This window comes from Ciconia boyciana, chromosome 16 (assembly GCF_034638445.1).
Source record: "Ciconia boyciana chromosome 16, ASM3463844v1, whole genome shotgun sequence".
Lineage (NCBI taxonomy): Eukaryota > Metazoa > Chordata > Aves > Ciconiiformes > Ciconiidae > Ciconia > Ciconia boyciana.
In genome coordinates, this window is record NC_132949.1 from 138,589 (window position 1) to 157,086 (window position 18,498).

Sequence of the window (18,498 nt, forward strand, 5' to 3'; positions counted from 1 at the left end):
TCCGCCGTCCGGCCCCGCCTGGCCCGGCGCCCGCCGAGCCTCCGCGTCTCTCGCCGAGCCATGGTGCCGGCGCGGCGCGGCAGTAGCCCCCCCCCAGTGTGCACACCCGCGGGGAGGTGGGAAAGGGACACGAAGAGGCCCGCGCCCGCGGTGCGTCGGCGCTGCCTCGCCCCCGGCCAGGCCGGCCCGAAGCCAGGCGCCCCCCGCAGCGCCCGGCCTTCCACGGCTTCCAGTGCAGGGCGGGGCGGGAGAGCTTGGCCCGGTGCCGCGGGCACGGGGGCCCGCCCGGGTCCGCCCCGCCCCGGCCTGGCCAGGGCCCCCTCCTCCCGCGGAGCGGCTCCGGCGGGCAGGGGCTGGCATCACCCCGGGGCCGGCTCCGGGTGGCCCTGCCCCGGCTCTCATTGGACCGCGGCGAGGAGTAAACTGTCAGCCCATGTGGCGTGGCCGCCGGAGGTGGCGGCTGCTTAAATAGCGGTGGGAGCTAGAGGGAGACAGTGAGGAGAGCGCGGAGCATCGGCTGTGCGCAGAGCCCGCGTCCACCCGCAGAGCCCGCGTCCACCCGCAGAGCCCGCCGCGGCGCTAAGCTGACGCTAGAGTCTTCCCGGCACAAAGCCTTCCGCCCCTGTGCAGGTACTGGCGGGACAGCGGATGCGGCGCGGCCGGGAGAGCGGCGGCCTCCGCTGCCGCCTCCGCGGGCCGCTGCGCCCGGCGGGCGCGCCGGGGAGGCTCCATCTTGCCCTCTCCGCCGTGCGAGGCTGCGCCCGCGCCTCGCTGGGCGGGTGGCGGGGGGTTCGCAGGCTCGGCCGGCCCCCGTGGGCCTGGCCCCCGCGACCAGAAGGTTCTGCGCCCCGGCGGCGTGGTTGCCGCGCCCCGTTGCCGCGGGCCGCTCTCCTGTGGCCCAGCGCGGCCGTGCCGAGCTGGGTCCCCGTCGGGTCGGCGGCTAGTTACCGAGCCGCAGCCCCCCGCTCCGCCCGCCCGGCGAGGCGGCGCGGAGGGAGGCTGAGCGGCTGCATTGTGGTGCCGGCGCTCGGCCATCTTGGCGGCGGGCGGGGACCCTGCCGCCGCGACCCCTCGCCGCCGGTCCGTGCGGGCTGGGGGGGCGCAGGGGCGCGCCCGGGGACCCGGCCAGGGACACCGCTGCCTGCAGCCCTCGCGCGCGCCCGGCGGCAGGAGCCTTCCTGCCGTTCCCCCGAGCGTCGGCGTGCCGTTCCCCAGCGTGGCGGCGAGGCTCCGCGGGTGGCGAGGGGCCGCGCCCGGTGCGGAGCCAGCAGCGCCCGCCGCGGGGCTGGGCGGCCTCGGCGGTCCCGTGCTGCCGCAGCTCGGGCGCGGAGCCCCGGGCTGTGTGGGGCGGGCGCCGGGGCTGAATGGGCTGCTCTGTCCGGGCAGCGGGGCGACGGCGCTGCGCTCCCCTGCGGTGTCACGGGTTGGCGTAAAGGCACTAGCGTGGTAGGCTGAGGGAGCTTGTAAGGGAGGAGACTCAGCGTTCGCTGTTGCGAAAGGTGAGTTGTCAATAGGTACTAGGAAACCATCTCAAAAAAGGTGCTGCATATACTGCTAAACTTCTTTTTTCCACTTCCATGTAAACCAACCGCCCACATGAAATAACCCATTGATCGTGCACCAGTCTGGATTTGATGATGTGATTCTGCCAGGAACATGGCGATCATCTTCTCTCTTGCGCTGGTTTTGCTCCTATTTAGTTTTTATGCCACATTCCTTCCCTGGCATAGGGCCTTTTGAGATATCGAATGTGTATTTTCCTAGCTAAAAGCTTTATTCGGATGCTTAAATTGAAATAGGCAGTGTTAAAGCTGTGTATGTTAACTGGCATGCTCTTTTGGAGAGCAGTGTTGGGGGGTTTGGAGCATGCCTTGCCTTAAAAAACAAAAGAGGGGGAAGCCTCAAGCCACGTGAGCAAAGGGTTCACCTTTTCCTGCAGCCTCTCTGCTTCTTGAAACAAACTGAAAATAATAGTACATTGTGAAAGGCTGCATTTAGCAGGTGAATTCAGAGGATGAGGCCCCTATGTGGAGGGCAGTTATGAACAGATATTTTACAAACGATATAGTGATACTGGGGACTTAAATTGTTGTACAAATCAGTTCTGACCATTTGGGAATCAACAGAGCTGTGTTGATTCCATAAGCAAAAGCTAACCTAGTTTTTTCAAATAACAGCTCTGAACCAGATTGTGTTTCCTGCTAAGTAGTGCATTTTAAATATGACAACACACTACCATTTCTCATTTGTCTTGTGGTCAATGGGACAAATCCAGCCTTGAAACAGAAAGAGACAGTTAAAAGGTCTTTGTTAAATCGAAGCTATAGCACACAGATTGATGGTAGCCAAATGCCTTCAAGAAATGAAAAGCAGCCTGTGTTTGCCTCTATTTTTGTAAAGATTGGGGGGGGGGGGCAGGCATTATAGCTCTTTACAAGTGAAGTTCCTATGTAATGACAGTTTTAATTACAAATTTTATAAATTATAATCAGAGATTAGGAAACCTGGATTATGCTGTAGTCATACTGGAAAAACTAGGAAAGCAATCCTTTTGTCAATATCTGTGCTGAAGGAAGCTATGGAGGAGTCATGGATGTTTCGTTTTACAATAATGGAAGCTCCAAAAAAGATCAAGGTTTGGACTGCCTAGAAACAGTAGCAGAGTTGGCTTTGAGGATTCTGCTCCGCTGTGATGACAGCCATCAAAATAACAGTGAAATAAATATAACCGATGTGCTCCTGTCTAGGAAAGAGAACTGTGCATCAGACAAGATAAGGTTTGGCTTTATTTGCTGTTTCTTTGCAAACAGTTTCTTCTTCCTTCCCTCTTCCCCTCCGTTCCTCACTGAACTTTAGTTGGACATAGGTACAGCAGAATAAGAAACGTATTCTTTTTGGTGGTTGGCAACTCAGGTATGAGTGGGAGAAGAAATAAAATTTTACCTTCACTCTTTTATTTTTCTTTTTTTGTGTCTTTCTTTGTCTTTCCCCCTCTAAAAGCTTACAAGCTTAACGGGCACAGAGATATTTTTGTAGGGAAACAGTAGATAAAATTATTGGGGGGGGGGAGGGGAAACAATGTACAGCTGCTAGGGACGTTGGAAAATGGTGATTAATACTTCTTAATTCATTATTGGTGCTGGATTAGTGAGGTACTGAAAAACAACTGTTTTAAATGCAGTGGAGAACAGTATTTCAACTTAAGAGTAAGTTTGATAATAGTGTTAAGCTAATGTGATACCGATAGGTATCCAGTACATAGAGAACAAGGTTAAAAAGGTATAACATGAGTGGAGAAAAGAACCGGCATCAATAAACAAACCAACCTTGTCAAGTGGCTAATGTGGGAGGTAGATAACCAGAGCAGAGGTATAAAGTGATGAAAGTTGTAACTAGTCAATAATACCAGAAGGGATTGTTGGTTATTACCAGTCACAAAGTGAATGAGTCAGCAACACAGTATCATTGCCAAAAATATTGTGTAAATCCGGTGAGGTGGTAGTTTGTGCTTAGCTGAGGTGTCTATTGGACTGATATTTGGGGGGGGGGAGGGGGTGTTGCTTCTCCCCCTTCTCCCGTCAGTTAAGAATGCAAACTGTCTAGGAAGAATTCACAGAATTCAATTCAAGCAAAACTGTGGGGTAAACAGAGGAAAAAGGATGTTAGGTGTCTGGTTGGATCCAACAAAATACAGTCTTAAGAAACCAGAGAATCCTGTTTGTCCCTCTTTATCTTCTTTGTCTCCTTTTTTGACCTGTTGCTTTTGTTCACCTTGCTCATCAAATGTAGTAGGAACAATCTCTTCCGTATATTTGCTGTAGTCCAATCTCCTTTAAAACAGCTGTAGAAATAGTTTTCTTTCTTGATCTGTGCTAGGTCCTATACTTCAAGAACTGTCAGTGTACTGTGTAGAGTCTAAAAGTGCTCTACAGAAAAAAAGGAGTCTCTAATATAGTAAAAATAATACAATACATCATTTGAGGGTAAAGTCAAACTTTAAAATGGTCTACCTGCTTATTATCTGTCAAGGAAGACCAAAGACATTGTTGGGTAGCCGTAACATCTACTTTAATCACTGTTTAATCAGGGATGACTTAATATTAATGACTTTTCCTCTTCCCACTCTTGTTTTCTACAGCAATTCATCTCTACGGTCTGCTGCTAAATCTATAATTTGTATGTTACCTTAGATGTAGGCATTTGGAACTCTGTGTCAAGTCTAAATCTTTCCAGTTTTTTTGCATATAAAAAATCCTTAAGTTGTGTCTCTCTTTACCCATTCACCCAGCTAAAATTAACTTTTTGGCTCTTGTTCGTCTACATTTTGATTACTGCAGCATCTTTTTGTCTGCCTTTGACACAGTGTTGCTCAACTACATTCATAACGTGTTGGCAAATATTGCTTTGCTGATAAGTTCCATTACTTCACTGTCTCAGAATAACATTTTGTCAAGATTGGCTGTACCTGGATGGAGTTTTTCTGGTACTCCAGGGAGAGATGTGGGATGGGAAGGAACAATCTCAGAAGTGATGTTTCAGTCCCCTGAAATACAAATTATACTTCTCTCCCTAGAAATCATTGCCCAAAGACCTGAGGCATAAAATCGAATCATAATCACATTATCATCTTGTACGTCTCTTGTCTTATGCTTAGATTGTGAGCTTTGTGCCCGAGATCCATTCTTTCTCTGCCCCTAGCGCAGAACTGCTGCAAGTATAGCAGAGTTGTGGCCCTTGATTGGGTTTTCCAGGTACAGTGGTGACGCCAATAATAAAACTGACTTGCTAGATTTATGTGAGTGGAAAAACGGAGAGGCTTCTCTTGAGAGGAGGGTGGACTTGGCCTATTACTACCAACTTCAGTTTTGGGGAGTAGTTTCTCAGTAAGGGCCTTGTGCATTTGGCCCCGGAGTGGAATGGAACATCTGTCTGTGTGTTTAGCAGAAGACTGAGAAATCCAGGATGTCCTTTTGGGAGCACTTCTGTTTCTGTTCCCAGAAGGGATGGACTGGATGAGGTAATAATCTCTTTTACTTCAGTGTTGCATGTTGCATAATTCCACAGTTACTCCACAGATGTGAATCAAGATAACTGCTGAAGGAAAGAAGGGTAAAAGAAATCAGGCAACCTCTCTGATATTGTGCGCTGGCTGGGCCACACCTCAGCTAACCAGAGGGCTTTGCTTTCCCTCTGTGCACCCCAGCCTCTTTCAGCTACAGGAGGGCGTTACGCCTGAGCAATGTGGATGGAAGAGAGGCCTATTTCTTGCTCGAAAGCATCAGGAGCTCCTGAAAGAGGCTGCAAAACCATACCTAAATTAAATGTCTTGGGTTGGAAAAACAGCTATGAAGTGCTCATCTAAGAGTACCCGTTAGTGCTGTTTTGTGGAGGAGATGATCAAGCACCAGCAGCGCTTAAGCAAAGTACCTGCATGGCCCTATGGAGCATAATCTGCGATGGAAATCAAACTTTAGGTCTTCCATGGCAATGTCTTTCCTTCAAAGTTAAGGCAGACTTTTAGCTATTTGAGTATCTAGTTTTCTTTGTGGTTTTTATTTGTTAAAATCCCACACATTAACTCTTAAAGAACATTTTTGCCTCTACTTACCGGAAGGATTATTTAAGGAAGTACTGTGAATGCTTACTAACCTCTTCTGTTCACGCAACCACACTGTGATTTATTTTTATATATAAAAATAACCCATATTTATATATGCGGGTTTTTCCCCCTACTTTAACTTGCCTTCTTCGGGTCTACAAACTATAATTTGAACTTAACTGAAACATCAGGTTAACTTGCCTTCTCTCTGCTTAGTTGTTAATGTATTTTTAGTGTGATAGAAAATAAACTAAATGTGTGCTGACTGTATATATAAGCTATCATTTGGTGGTGTGATCTGTATAGATGGCCTGCCATGCTGCGTTATGCACCACGATGCTGTCTTGTGTTGTTTGAGATTGGGGTCTTAGAATGCCAATTTCTTGGGACAACAGCTAGGGTTTTTTATCCCATCTGGAATCCAGATCTATTCTGCCAATTCTTATTTTAAAGCACCACTCTCTATCACATGTACTCAGTTCCCCATTCCCAGTTCTCTAAATGTGTGGCAGTGCAGAGTCCATTTGGGAAACACTTTATATGTAAAACTTGCTTCTTGTTTCAGGTATTTAAAATGATGCTAAGTTGTATTATAATCTTTGTGCTTTTGTGTAGGTTTTCTCCTGTGTGTGTGTGTGTTTTGGGTGGTTTTTTGTTTTGTGTGTGGGGTTTTTTTATTTGTTTGGTTTTGTGTGTGTTTTGTGGGGTTTGGGTTTTTTTTTCCCCCTCCAACAAACTTTCTGATTATTGATTCTTAAGTTAGCATTTAACTTCGTAATGATCGTAGAACTTGTTTTGCTACCTGTTAGGTTTGCCTTGTAATTATGTATTTTACTATATGTATTTCATAATTTCTCCACCCACCTCTGCTCTAGCATGTTAATCTTTCTTCTCTGCTGACTTCACAGAGGCTCTGCGTTTGGTAGAGCCAGACCTGTTCATTTTCTAGTTGTCATGTAGAAACTGGTGGTTCTCGGAGCCCGATGCTCCTTCAGGATCAGTTTTCTCATTCTCATTGTCCCCATGGATCTTATGGTCCATTTGATTAGTTGGGATGTCTTTTTGTAGTAGAGGCTCCATGGGCTCTTCCTGTGTGGGTGTTTCTCCTGCAAATATGCTTGTTTGTCACAACGTGTCAGGAAGACAAGAAACACATATACTCTCCTTCTCTATGTGAAATCTTACTAGTCTTACTGCTTTCTGGATCTCAGCAACAGGGAGAAGTTCAGAGATGGAGGACGTAGTGATTGCAGGCATAGCAGGAAGGCTGCCAGAATCGGAGAACTTGCAAGAGTTTTGGGAGAACCTGCTTAATGGAGTTGATATGGTCACAGAGGATGATCGGAGGTGGAAACCAGGTGAGTGCTTATTGCCTCTCCTTTTGGAGCCCTGCGTTCTAGAGGAATTATCGTATGAAAAGAAAGGATTTATCAGATGTGAAACTCTGCCAGAGCTTCTGAATTCACTTCTGATATATTATCAAGAAATTCAGGAACAGAACACTTCTGTGAAGCTCTCATGCAATCCATTTTATAATGTCATGTCCCATGCAGTAGTAGCTTATAAATATGTAGCTTACTTCCAAATAAAAGAACACTCTGACAGAGCAGCTAGGCAACATGAATCCTGTACCTGCTGTTGATAGCTGCGGCAGTAAGACAACTCTGTCATTTTTGTGGGTTCAGAAGTAGTACAGGGACTCCAGTCTTGTGATCTATGGCTTTTTACAATGTTCTCTTCTGTCTGATTGTCTTTCTGAAGTGTTTGGCACATGTCTATCCAAGTCAAGCTAGTGATTTACAGAAGTGAAAAGTAGCTTTTGTTTTCCTTCTACCTGGTGACTGACTGGAACTACTGATTTGGACTCTGTTTATGTGCTTGGTACAAGTTGCCAAAGCAAAAATGCTTAAACTAGATAGATGTCTTTTGCTGCCATATCCGGGGGAGTCTTAAAAATGACAATTGTTTTTGTGAATGCAGTGTTCTCATTTCCAAATGAGATTCAGAGAGGTGGGTAAGTAGATATTAATGCAGCACCCTGGGTATTGCAACAGGGAGGTGAGGTTTCACATGTAATCAAGAATCGGCTGTGGTCATTCTGTACTTTGTCTCAGCTGGTAGCTGCTTTAAAACTGATGTATTCTGTGACTCGGTGTTGAATTTTTCTTCTCAGGAATTTATGGACTGCCCAAGAGAAGTGGAAAGCTCAAGGACATAAGCAAATTTGATGCATCCTTTTTTGGGGTTCATCCCAAACAAGCTCATACGATGGATCCTCAACTTCGCTTGCTGTTGGAAGTTTCTTATGAAGCTATTTTGGATGGAGGTAAGCAGCTGAATGACTGAAGAGGGACAATTGTGCTGTATTGTCTCTGTGCAGCAGGTGCAGACATGCACCCGTGTGATGAGATTTCTAACAAGAGAAAGCCATCACAGTAGAGAGGAGGGTTAGGACAAAGCTGTTTTCTCTGGAAGTCAAACTAGGAAATCTACGCTGCCTGCCAGCAAATCTCTACCTGCCTTGTATGATACAACACTTAAACAGTCAACAATTCTAGAGCTTTTGTATGTTCTGCTCTACCCTGATATTCCATAATAGATCCTTTTGTTAAAGGCATATTTGTAGTGCAAAAGGAAGATGACTTGATTAGAATTCTCATCCATGGTCTAAAAGAATGGCAGATGGCCTGTCTGTTGGCCAGGTTCGTGGAAAATTTGTGGCATTTGATCTGCTTCTATAGACGGTTCGCTCAGGAAGTGTGATTTCAGAAATAGGAGCCTCTTTCCTCCATCGCTGCCAGCGTCTTGAGCTTTTGAGTTACCCACGGAGCCAAAAAGTTTATTCTTCATGTTAATCAGCTTCTACTTCTACTTGAGTTTGTCTGCTGTAATCTACCTTCCAATATCCTCATAGGTATTAATCCGGCTGCCCTCTGTGGCACGGACACAGGTGTGTGGATTGGTGCCAGTACATCAGAAGCTGGTGAAGCCTTTAGTCAAGATCCAGAAGAGCTTTTGGGATACAGCATGACTGGCTGCCAGCGTGCTATGTTTGCCAACAGGATTTCCTACTTTTATGACTTAAAAGGTAAGTGCCCCCAAACCTGTTGATGCTGATCAGCAATTGCAATTTGAGCACAACTGTACCACAGCTGCTGTAGAGGAGTGGGATGCATATGATGACGTAGACCCCTTTTGGGATGAGAAAGTAGCATGCAGCTATTGTAAGGAGGCATATGAGAAGCAGAAAATGTATTGTAACTGTGTGATAAGACTCATTGTAAGTTTTTGTAACTCAGTTGCTGCTGCTGGGCATAGTGGGCATTTATCTGAAAGATTATGATGTCAGGAGGCCTTCATAAAAAGGCCTAGGTCCTTTCCTGCCTTTACACTGCTGTTTGGAGTCAAACTATGTAGAAGACAGAGGCAAACTGACTGGAACGGTTGGCTCTTTTTGAGTAAAGTGGAAGAAGTGGGAGAGCCACCACAATGATGTAATTGAAGGCATAGACATGACTTGAACTGTGTGTGGCATTGAAGATAACAGCGGAGGGATAGGAATTGCTCTGAAGAGCAACAGAGAACAGGCATAATGGCAAGGGTAGCACTAGAAAGGGGGAGGGATTTTTATTGGTGAGACTGGGGAAATAGATGAGACCTGCCTGTGAAGCTACAACATCTCTTTTTGACAGAGACAGGGATGGAATTTTAAAAAAATACCCTTAAAGCCAAACTGTTTGCAGGGTTGTTTATTTTTTCCCCACCTTTCTCATCTTTTGTTACCTGGTAAGCAGGCAGAGATGGTGATTCTTGTCTCCCATTGTATCAGGATTACCTGTTGTGTTCTGAAGCAACTCTTTAGTTAACATTTTTGAATATGTTTGTCTTGTGATCCCATTCTCTAGTCTTTGGAGAGCAACTCCAGGAAATAAACAGTAAAACCCAGCTTTTTTTGTTTTCCCTTTCTGTTCCCTAAGGACCAAGCGTGACTGTTGACACGGCCTGCTCCTCTAGTCTTGTCGCTCTGGAAAATGCTTATAAGGCAATTCGTCATGGACAGTGCAGTGCAGCCCTAGTAGGAGGGGTCAGCCTTTTGCTGAAACCCAACACTTCTGTGCAGTTCATGAAACTGGGTTTGCTTAGTCCTGATGGTGCCTGCAAGGCTTTTGATGTTTCAGGTAAGGCATTAGTACAAAAGGTTGTCATGTTGTGTGAGAGGAACTTATTGTGGAGTCTGTGACCAGATACTCTTGTAATACAGAAAAGAGCTGGCCTTGTAGTTGTTCCTAGGTGCACTGTTTGGAACACATCCTGGACCTGATCTGTGTTGCATGCTCCACTGAACCTGGAAGACTAACTGTGGGGAAGAAACTGTATGGTTCATTCCTCAGCCACTGGGGAGAGGAAATACCTGTCTCTTGATAGAAACTTTCTATCATCATTTGTGATAAGCAGCGAGCCTTTCTAGGACATAATTTTTTTTTATTTTTTTTTTAAATAAATGGATGTGTCATAGTCTCAAAGTGGTCTGTTTGTAAGTGGTAGCTCAGGAACGAGATGACCTTACTGCATGGCGTTTTGCAACTGTATTCAAAGCAGAGCAGAATTGGTGACTCGTTCTTCTCTCTCTGCTCTCAGGAAATGGATATTGTCGCTCTGAAGCTGTTGTTATTGTTCTTTTGACCAAGAGATCTATGGCTAAGCGGATCTATGCCACAATAGTCAATGCTGGAGTTAACACTGATGGCTTTAAGGAGCAAGGTAGGCCTTGAGCCTCTGAAAAGTGAGATACCTACAGAACTGTTCAGTCTAGAGTCTTTGTCATCAAAAATGGGCTGTTGTGGGGTTCTTCTTTTGATGTGTGAAGGGGTTTTTTATTTATTTAATTTTTTTTAAAATTTTTCTGTTCTGGTAATGCAGAGTTCAGGACCCTATTTTGTAAACAAGTTGAAGGAGACAAGTGGTGGTTTCTACTGTACGAAGTAACAGGAGTGTCCTGTTGCTAGTTTAGCCTTCCTCAGGACATCTCTACAGTAACTTCTGCACTGATGGTAGAAATGTAGGTGGTGTTGTGACTGTAAGGTTCTTTCCCTACTATGTCCCATTTCTCCCCCTCTCCAGTTATGGAGACACCAGGTTTCACATATTCTGCTTGATCTAGACATCTCCTAGTGTTCTGTTAACTAGTATCTTCCCACACTAGTCTTAAGTCATTGCTTTAGGTCCATCTCTGGTTCTTCTGCTCTTCTTCCAAAGAGCCTGAGCGGCTTATTGTGTTTGGTGCTAAGAACATTGGTGTAAATCCTGAAAAAGTCTCTCTTCTTGGTTTTTTTTGGACCTGGTAGTCCCAAGCAGTTGAAAGGGTGCTAAAATCAGAACAGGAAGCATCTGATAGGAGAGAGGAATTGATGGCAATTTTGGTCCTAGGTGTGACATTCCCATCTGGAGAGATGCAGCAGCAGTTGGTCAGCTCGTTGTACAGAGAATGCGGTATCGATCCTGGAGAAGCGGAGTACATTGAAGCTCATGGGACAGGCACCAAGGTCAGCATGGCCTCTTTGGGTTTGGAGTGTTTTCTTGTCCCTTATTTTCTTCCCTTGCATCACTTGCCACACTTTTCCATCAAACTGTTCTTTGTTTTTCCAAAATGAACTATATTTCTCCCTTCTACGAGTTATTAGAATATGTACTGCTTCGCCACTTTTGGATTTTGCCCAAAAATCTTAATCTTTCAGCTTTTTCTTTTGCAGTGTATTTTGGAAGTGCTAGCTAATAGCCATTCTGGTTCTCTTCCTACTAGGCTGGAGATCCCCAGGAAGTAAATGGCATTGTAAATGTCTTCTGTAAATGCAAGACAGAGCCACTGTTGATTGGATCAACCAAGTCAAACATGGGTCATCCAGAGCCTGCCTCTGGGCTTGCTGCACTAGCCAAGGTAACGGGTGGCTTGATAAGGAAAACAGGGAGGGGTGGAACACAACAGTGTGGGGGGTTTTAATGTTTGTTTGTTTTAAGGAAAATTGGCACTGATCAGGATAAGATGTTCACTGGTAATGAGGAGAACTTGGGTGATTCTCATTAATTATCTACTTCTTGCTTCACCTGCAAATAACTTCGGAGCAAATAGCTCAGGTGGCTATTCTGCAAGCTGGAGACAAATGCCCAGGTGGCCTTCCACTGTGTGCAGACACAAGTGTGTGCATGTATGCACACGCACTGTAGTTCCCCCTTCCTACTGAATTCTACAGGAGCATAACTCTGCTCAGAATAAAGGCTTTGGGATCACTTTGATTATCCTTACGCTGGACCTTCCAGCAGAACTCTGCTGTAAGTCATTTGGGTTTGGGGGGTGTACAACTAGAAGGATTTACATGTTTGGAGTAGTTGGCAATGACCAAAGATAAGAGGCAGTGTGGGCTTTCGGTGCCAAAAGAGTAGCTGATCCTTCTGGCTGTCTGTCAGGGATGTATCATCTCTTTCACTTCTCTCTTGTGTTGGCAGGAGGCCAGGTGAGCTCTTTGGGATGAGGCTACCAGCATGAATAACTGGTTGTCGTAGCAACCAGCTTACTAACTACTGCTGTAAGGCAGACAGTCATCTATTGGCTCTGGTTGCTAAACTGCTTAGCAGAGAGCTAGCTAACGTTCACACTTGGTTGTAAGCCTATTACTGACAGCCTTAGAGTCACGCAAATTGAAGTCGCGTACGCTGTCACTGCTAGAATTTTAGGTTCTTTAAAGTGGTTATTGTGACCTGAATGCATCCAGCTTGCTGTGAATAGCCTCATCTGCAAATAAATCGTGGAGACAGCAGTGTCTGTCTGTCTGTAGAGGAAAGTTTGCTTTTTTTAGCACGTCTATCCCTCAGAGTGACACCTTCTTCATAGAAGGAATGATAACTGAGTCATAAAATAAACCTCTCCATCCCATACTGTGTTGTAAGTTATAAACAGTTTGTTTAGTGCAGTTCTGCTGTGATCTGTCAGGACAGGATCATAACTTTGAGGTACTGTTTCCCTGTCTGTGTTTCTTAGAGGATGCAGAACTGCAAAGAAAAGGGCCACAATTTCTTTTTGAAGACTTCTCTGTCACCATGTTTTCTCACTCTTTTTTATCAGTTTTCTCACTTAACTTCGTATCAGAACTTAACAGCTGCAGGCAAAGAGCCCATGGCACCCATCGTGCCTGCTAGAATATCTTTGCAATACTCTTATTAAGTTGTGTTAGGTCTCGTTTCCAGATCTGGCATCTTGAAAGCACTCGAAGCTTTGGAAGGATATTGGAAGCTCTGTCTCTGTTCTCAATTCTGTGAAAGTTGGGCAGCACTTGGTATTTCAAGATTTTGAAGTTAATCAAAATGGCAGATCAGGCATCCTTGAGACCGAGCCAGAAACTACACCAAGGCCACTGTCTCTTAGACAGTTACTGTCTCAGGAAGTCTGCAGTTTCTGTAAATGTTTTCTTTTGGAATTCCATAAAATGCTCTTATATGTGAGTTGTCAGTTAGGAAAATAGATCTTGAAAGTATCTGATTTCAGACCTGAAGAGAATCCTTTAACTAGGATAGGTAGGAAAGAAACTAGAGCTTGCCAAGGCCACTTCACTTAAATTCTGGTGAGGGAGGGAAAACTCACCTGCACCTTTGAACTACTCAGCCTGTCTAATTACTTGCTGTACAGCAAAGACAAAACTTCTTGGTGGCTCTGGTGTACGCTCACTGTACTCTAGTCTCAAACTTGTGTAGAAGCCATGGCAGACTTAAAAGTACAAATATGTATGCTATGTAAGCAAGTTCATAGTGCATAGAATTGTAGGTGTAGGGCAGTGTGCATGAAAATACTTAGGTCACTGCAACTTTAAACATGCTGACTGGAGTTGAAATAATGCATTTATGCTGGTTGTTCTCCCAGGTAGGCTGCCATGTCTGATAGTCAACTTGGAAGAACAGTTCCCAAACCCATATCTGTTTCTCTGACCATTTTGAGGTGGTGAAGGAACTGCCAAACATACAGAGCGCTGAGTGTTTGCAACTGCCCTTGTAGTCTGTGATTTGCTGGACTTGTGCCACAGAGGAGTATGGGCTTGGTGTCACGGGCTGTTTGTAGAGATGCTGCTGAGAGAAGGGAGCTCTCGATTTATTTTTTTTTGTTGTTGTTGTTTTTGTTTTTTGGGACAGCTATTCTAACTCTCATGCTGTTTCTGTACTTCCCTTTGGCTCTGCCAGTTCTGGCCAGTCTGCTGTTCCTTCTTTTTTTGGATCAAGAAGACAACAAATGGGTGCGAAGCAGCAAGCAAACTCCTTTACCAGTGCTTCAGCTTGGCTCTTTTGCAGCAAAGGCAGAAATGGAAGCATTCATTGTGACAAGGAAGAGCATGTGTTGGCTGTGTGTGACTGGGGAGATGTGAAGCAGAGTGTGATGAAGGGACAGGATCTGAAAGGGGAGAAAGAAGATGTGATATTCTTAGTAGCCAGGCTGCTTTTCCAGCAAGACTGCATGGCTTTCCAGTTAGAAAGGGCCTGGAAGCTAAACTTAAAACTACCACCCTCACCTTCACTGCTGACTTCCTGCATGGACTTAAAATTTGCCCAGGTGAAGTAGGTACTACCTCAGTAACATCAATAATGCTATTTTCTGAAGTGTCCCTTTATCCAAACATAAAGAGAGCTGCTTTAGTGTATGCTACATGGTCATTTATAGTAAACCAATAACAACAAAAGAATGTTTGTTACAAGAAAATGCGGAGCACAGAACACTGTTTTTTCTTCCAGGTCGTGCTCTCTCTGGAACATGGGCTGTGGGCTCCAAATCTTCATTACAATACCCCAAATCCAGATATTCCTGCCTTACAAGATGGCTCTTTGGAGGTAGTTTGTAAACCAACGCCAGTGAAAGGTGGCCTTGTCAGTATCAACTCTTTTGGCTTTGGAGGTGCTAACGCTCATGTCATTCTGAGGCCAAATGAGAACAAATGCCAGCCTCTGGAGACTTGTAACATGCCAAGACTGGTTCAAATAAGTGGCAGAACCCAGGAAGCTGTGGAAATACTAATTCAGGAGAGCAGAAAACATGGAGGATGCATCCCATTTGTAAGCCTGCTCAGTGATATCTCTGCAGTTCCTGTATCCTCCATGCCCTACAGGGGCTACACACTAGTTGGCACTGAGAGTGACATAAAAGAGGTTCAGCACGTTCAAGCATCTGATAGACCACTCTGGTACATCTGCTCAGGTAGGTGTGCAGCAATGGGTCCAGGCTTCTGCATTCCTCTGTAGATCTGGGGCTCGAGCAATTGAATTCTGTGCTCTAGTGTTGTTTTCCACTCTAGCATGAGGAAATGTCTTGCAGTCCTGTGATATGTCTAGGAGACTCACGTTTCCTGTGTTTTATCTAATGCTTTCAACTTTGCTGTCTTCTGATGATAGCAAAGTCCAGGAAAATAAAAAGCAATGCCTAATTTAGAGGATGTTAGAAACTTACATTTTGCTCTTAGAACTCTTTCACTTCCAGAGCAAGTGTGTGAATGTCTACTCCTTTTATGGAGCATTACTAAAGCTCACTTTCTCCTTGCCTATCCTGCAGGCATGGGAACACAGTGGAAAGGTATGGGCCTGAGCCTTATGAAGTTGGATTTGTTTCGCCAGTCTATATTGCGCTCGGACGAGGCTTTGAAGAACACGGGCCTAAAGGTCTCAGACCTGCTTCAGCAAGCAGATGAGAACACTTTTGATGACATTGTCCATGCATTTGTTGGACTAGCTGCTATTCAGGTAAGATTCAAATGACTGGTGGAGGGGGTCGTGGACTCAATCCACATAAGCATGCTCTGCTAGTGTGTCTGTTTGGCCAGTAACGCTTTATACCAATTAATGGAAGCTTGTTTTGTGTAATCAGTAAATGGCAGCTGTTAGGCTCTGATAGGAGGGAGTGTGTTGCATCCTTGACAGTTTTGGGCTCTGCCACTTGCAAGATGCTTGGACAAATATTGATCTGAACTGATTTGTGTGTCTGTCTGTGTATGTGGAGCAGTTTCTCCTTTTAAGAGACTAAGGAATGACCTAAGTTTTATGTAAATGTTTGTGCCAAGGAACAAGGCTCCATAGAATGCCCTCTAAAACTTGTTCTGCAAGTGATCTAAATTATGCTAAATGAAGTCTCTTCTAATTCTGGGTGTCAATGTGGGATTCATTGTTTCTTAACAAACTAGAGGCAGAGTTTTTAAAGTGATCTGGAGAGCTGGTCTTGCCTCTTGCTTTGTACAGACGTGCTCTTGGCAACCTTCTGTTGTTGGAAGTAGCTTCTTAGTGGAAAGCTATGTAGTGGAGAGGCCTAAACAATACTGGAGTCGCATAATGATTCTTGGGATTATTTTGAAATGAGACTGGAGCTGCAGTTGGGGGCGGGGGTGAAGCAGTGAGGCCAAGAAGAATGTCTGCACCAAAAAGCCATTTTGTAAGGTATTCACTACTGCTGTGTGCCTTTGAGGCCTGACACCTTCTTACTCTGGCATGGAATCACTAAATCCTACTTTTCCTTGCAGATTGCCCAGATTGATATGCTGAAGGCTGCAGGTCTGCAACCTGATGGGATTGTGGGCCACTCAGTGGGAGAAGTAGCTTGTGGCTATGCAGATAATTCCTTAAGTCATGAAGAAGCCCTTCTTGCCGCTTATTGGCGAGGACGATGCGTTAAAGAGGCCGCATTGCCCCCAGGAGGAATGGCTGCTGTAGGTAGGTATACCCTTACCAAAACAGGAGAGGAACAGGAAAGTACCTCTGATCTCCGTTGTATGGCATTGGGATAAAATTGGGCTCTGAATTGTGTTGGTGGAGACAATCATGTCTGTAAAATTTTGACTACTGTTGCCTCTTCTTTTTCTTCTGATGTAGAATAGGTTATTAAATATTGAAGTTGATATAACGGTAGTAATCTCTGACCTGGAATACAGCAGCATTTTGGTGATTCAACCAAAACTAAGTGGAAATGGAGAGATTTATTGACAGGTGACCAATGACAGAGGCGTGATAAATAATCTCCTTGAAAAGAGAGGTGAAAATCTAAGGCACTGGGGTTTTTGTCTCTTGAGATATGTATATATGTGTGTGTGTGTATACACATATGTATTTAAATTATTGAAAAAAAAAATAGAGAGAGAGAGATTTCTGACTGTCTGCAAGAGTAATGAGACGTGAAACCAGTAAGCCACTATTACATAGTGGGCAACTGGGTAGCGGAACTTAATGCCATTAGAACGCACTTGGGCCTAATAGCACTTGGGAAGAAACTTTCTCCTGAGCTTTGCTCAGTGTTTCTGTAAGTCATATAGTTTTGTCCACTGTTGGGTGAAATTTTGAGCTTTGGACCCAGCAGTTTGCCTTCATGGTGTGGCTTCATGGTGACTTAATGTTTAAAAATAAAATTATAATTAGTAGCATTGTTGTTCTTCTTCTGTTTCTTAGTATTGGACGTAGTGGTCAATTAAAAACTGAAACACTTAAAAGCTGTCGCAGGTCTAATGCAGTATGTTTGACTAGATCACTTGTTATAATCCTAGACTTCTTACCTTAAGTAATGCTACAAAGGACTACCTACCTAATTTAGCTTTCTTTTCCTTGATATTAAATACATGACACTTACCACAGAACTTATCTTGGAGTGCTGCATATAATATGTTTTTCATAATCTGATGCGCAGTTAAAGTTCTTCCTGTGATTTGTGTCAATGTAATATATGAGCAGATGCTACATGTGTTAAGCTAGTTTAAGCCACTAGAGTTGTTGATTTCTATGGATATTTTGTGGCTCTCTGCTTCTGTGAGTCAAGCTCACATGTTCTCTCTCTCCTGTTCAAGCTCGGATTGCTAGGGGCAAGATGAGACAAAACAACCAATTCTGTAGCTTCTTTGAAAGTGTGTGGGTTCCTCCCCACCCCATCCCTTAATGGGATGGTACAGAGATTCAGTCCTCTGTTCTTGTGCTCAATAACACAGTGATAAATGTCATGTTGAAGCCGTGAGATAAATATCCTTAGCTTTTGCAGAATCACTTTTGGGGAAAGGGAGCATGTCTCTCTTTCGCTTAAGAATCCTTCCCAGTTTTGCAAAATGCTGAATTAAGCAACAGTGATTGTGCAGTTAAGATTGCCTCCTCTTATGAGGCTCACTGCTAGAAACACTTGTGTTGTCCTGAGGTCTTCCTTCTGCAGGTCTGACATGGGAGGAATGTAAGCGACTCTGTCCTCCAAATGTGGTACCAGCCTGTCACAACTCTGAAGATACTGTCACTGTTTCGGGGCCTCGGGTGAGCAATGAATTGATACTGTGCATACCGGAGTTGTGGCAGGGACCCGTGAAGTTCTGGTTTGAAGAAAGCATGAAGCTGAGTTAAAGCTCAGCTGCTTGCAAAGGGGAGCTGGATTAAAGTGGTGGGAGGCGGCATGATGCTTTATACAAACTTAAACACTCAAATGTTCTGTGAGAGGAAGTGATATTAGTGCCTCAGTAAGCTAGTAATAAAAGATCTCTTATGCTGAATAGTCTTATAGCCATGGGCGTAATGAGTGATAAATTATAAGACTGAGAAGGGCAATAACCTCATCCCAGATACGGCTCCCTTTAAGTGGCAAGTGATGAAGGGCATGGGGGAGTACAGTAATTCATACATATCCCACATACATTGTGAGCTTTTATTTTTAGTTCACTTATATTCCTTTTCTTAGGACTCTGTGAATGAGTTCGTAGCCAAATTGAAAAAGGATGGTGTGTTCGCAAAGGAGGTCCGCAGTGCTGGAGTCGCATTTCATTCCTATTACATGGCATCTATTGCACCAGTGCTGCTCAGTGCCCTGAAAAAGGTAATATTGCCAAACTGTGGCTCGCATGGCTTATGCTTGGGCACCTGGA

At 44.9% G+C, this 18,498-nt stretch overlaps 1 protein-coding gene across 2 annotated transcripts in view; it reads left to right on the forward strand.

Annotated features, from left to right (window-relative positions):
* Positions 1 to 427: 427 nt before the first annotated feature.
* FASN (fatty acid synthase) overlaps positions 428 to 18,498 on the forward strand; it is a 51,713-nt gene continuing 33,642 nt past the window's right edge. Inside the window, exons 1-13 of one of the 2 annotated variants that reach the window (XM_072880729.1) lie at positions 428 to 630; positions 6,811 to 6,957; positions 7,773 to 7,925; positions 8,514 to 8,687; positions 9,577 to 9,777; positions 10,238 to 10,360; positions 11,027 to 11,142; positions 11,400 to 11,534; positions 14,369 to 14,828; positions 15,180 to 15,367; positions 16,138 to 16,327; positions 17,802 to 17,896; positions 18,315 to 18,449. In XM_072880729.1, coding sequence (XP_072736830.1) covers positions 6,831 to 6,957; positions 7,773 to 7,925; positions 8,514 to 8,687; positions 9,577 to 9,777; positions 10,238 to 10,360; positions 11,027 to 11,142; positions 11,400 to 11,534; positions 14,369 to 14,828; positions 15,180 to 15,367; positions 16,138 to 16,327; positions 17,802 to 17,896; positions 18,315 to 18,449 — 2,097 coding nt within the window. In that variant the 5' untranslated portion in view covers positions 428 to 630; positions 6,811 to 6,830. Of the gene's footprint in view, positions 631 to 6,810; positions 6,958 to 7,772; positions 7,926 to 8,513; positions 8,688 to 9,576; positions 9,778 to 10,237; positions 10,361 to 11,026; positions 11,143 to 11,399; positions 11,535 to 13,866; positions 14,195 to 14,368; positions 14,829 to 15,179; positions 15,368 to 16,137; positions 16,328 to 17,801; positions 17,897 to 18,314; positions 18,450 to 18,498 lie in introns of those variants that run through there. The other variant, XM_072880730.1, reaches the window with a different exon arrangement.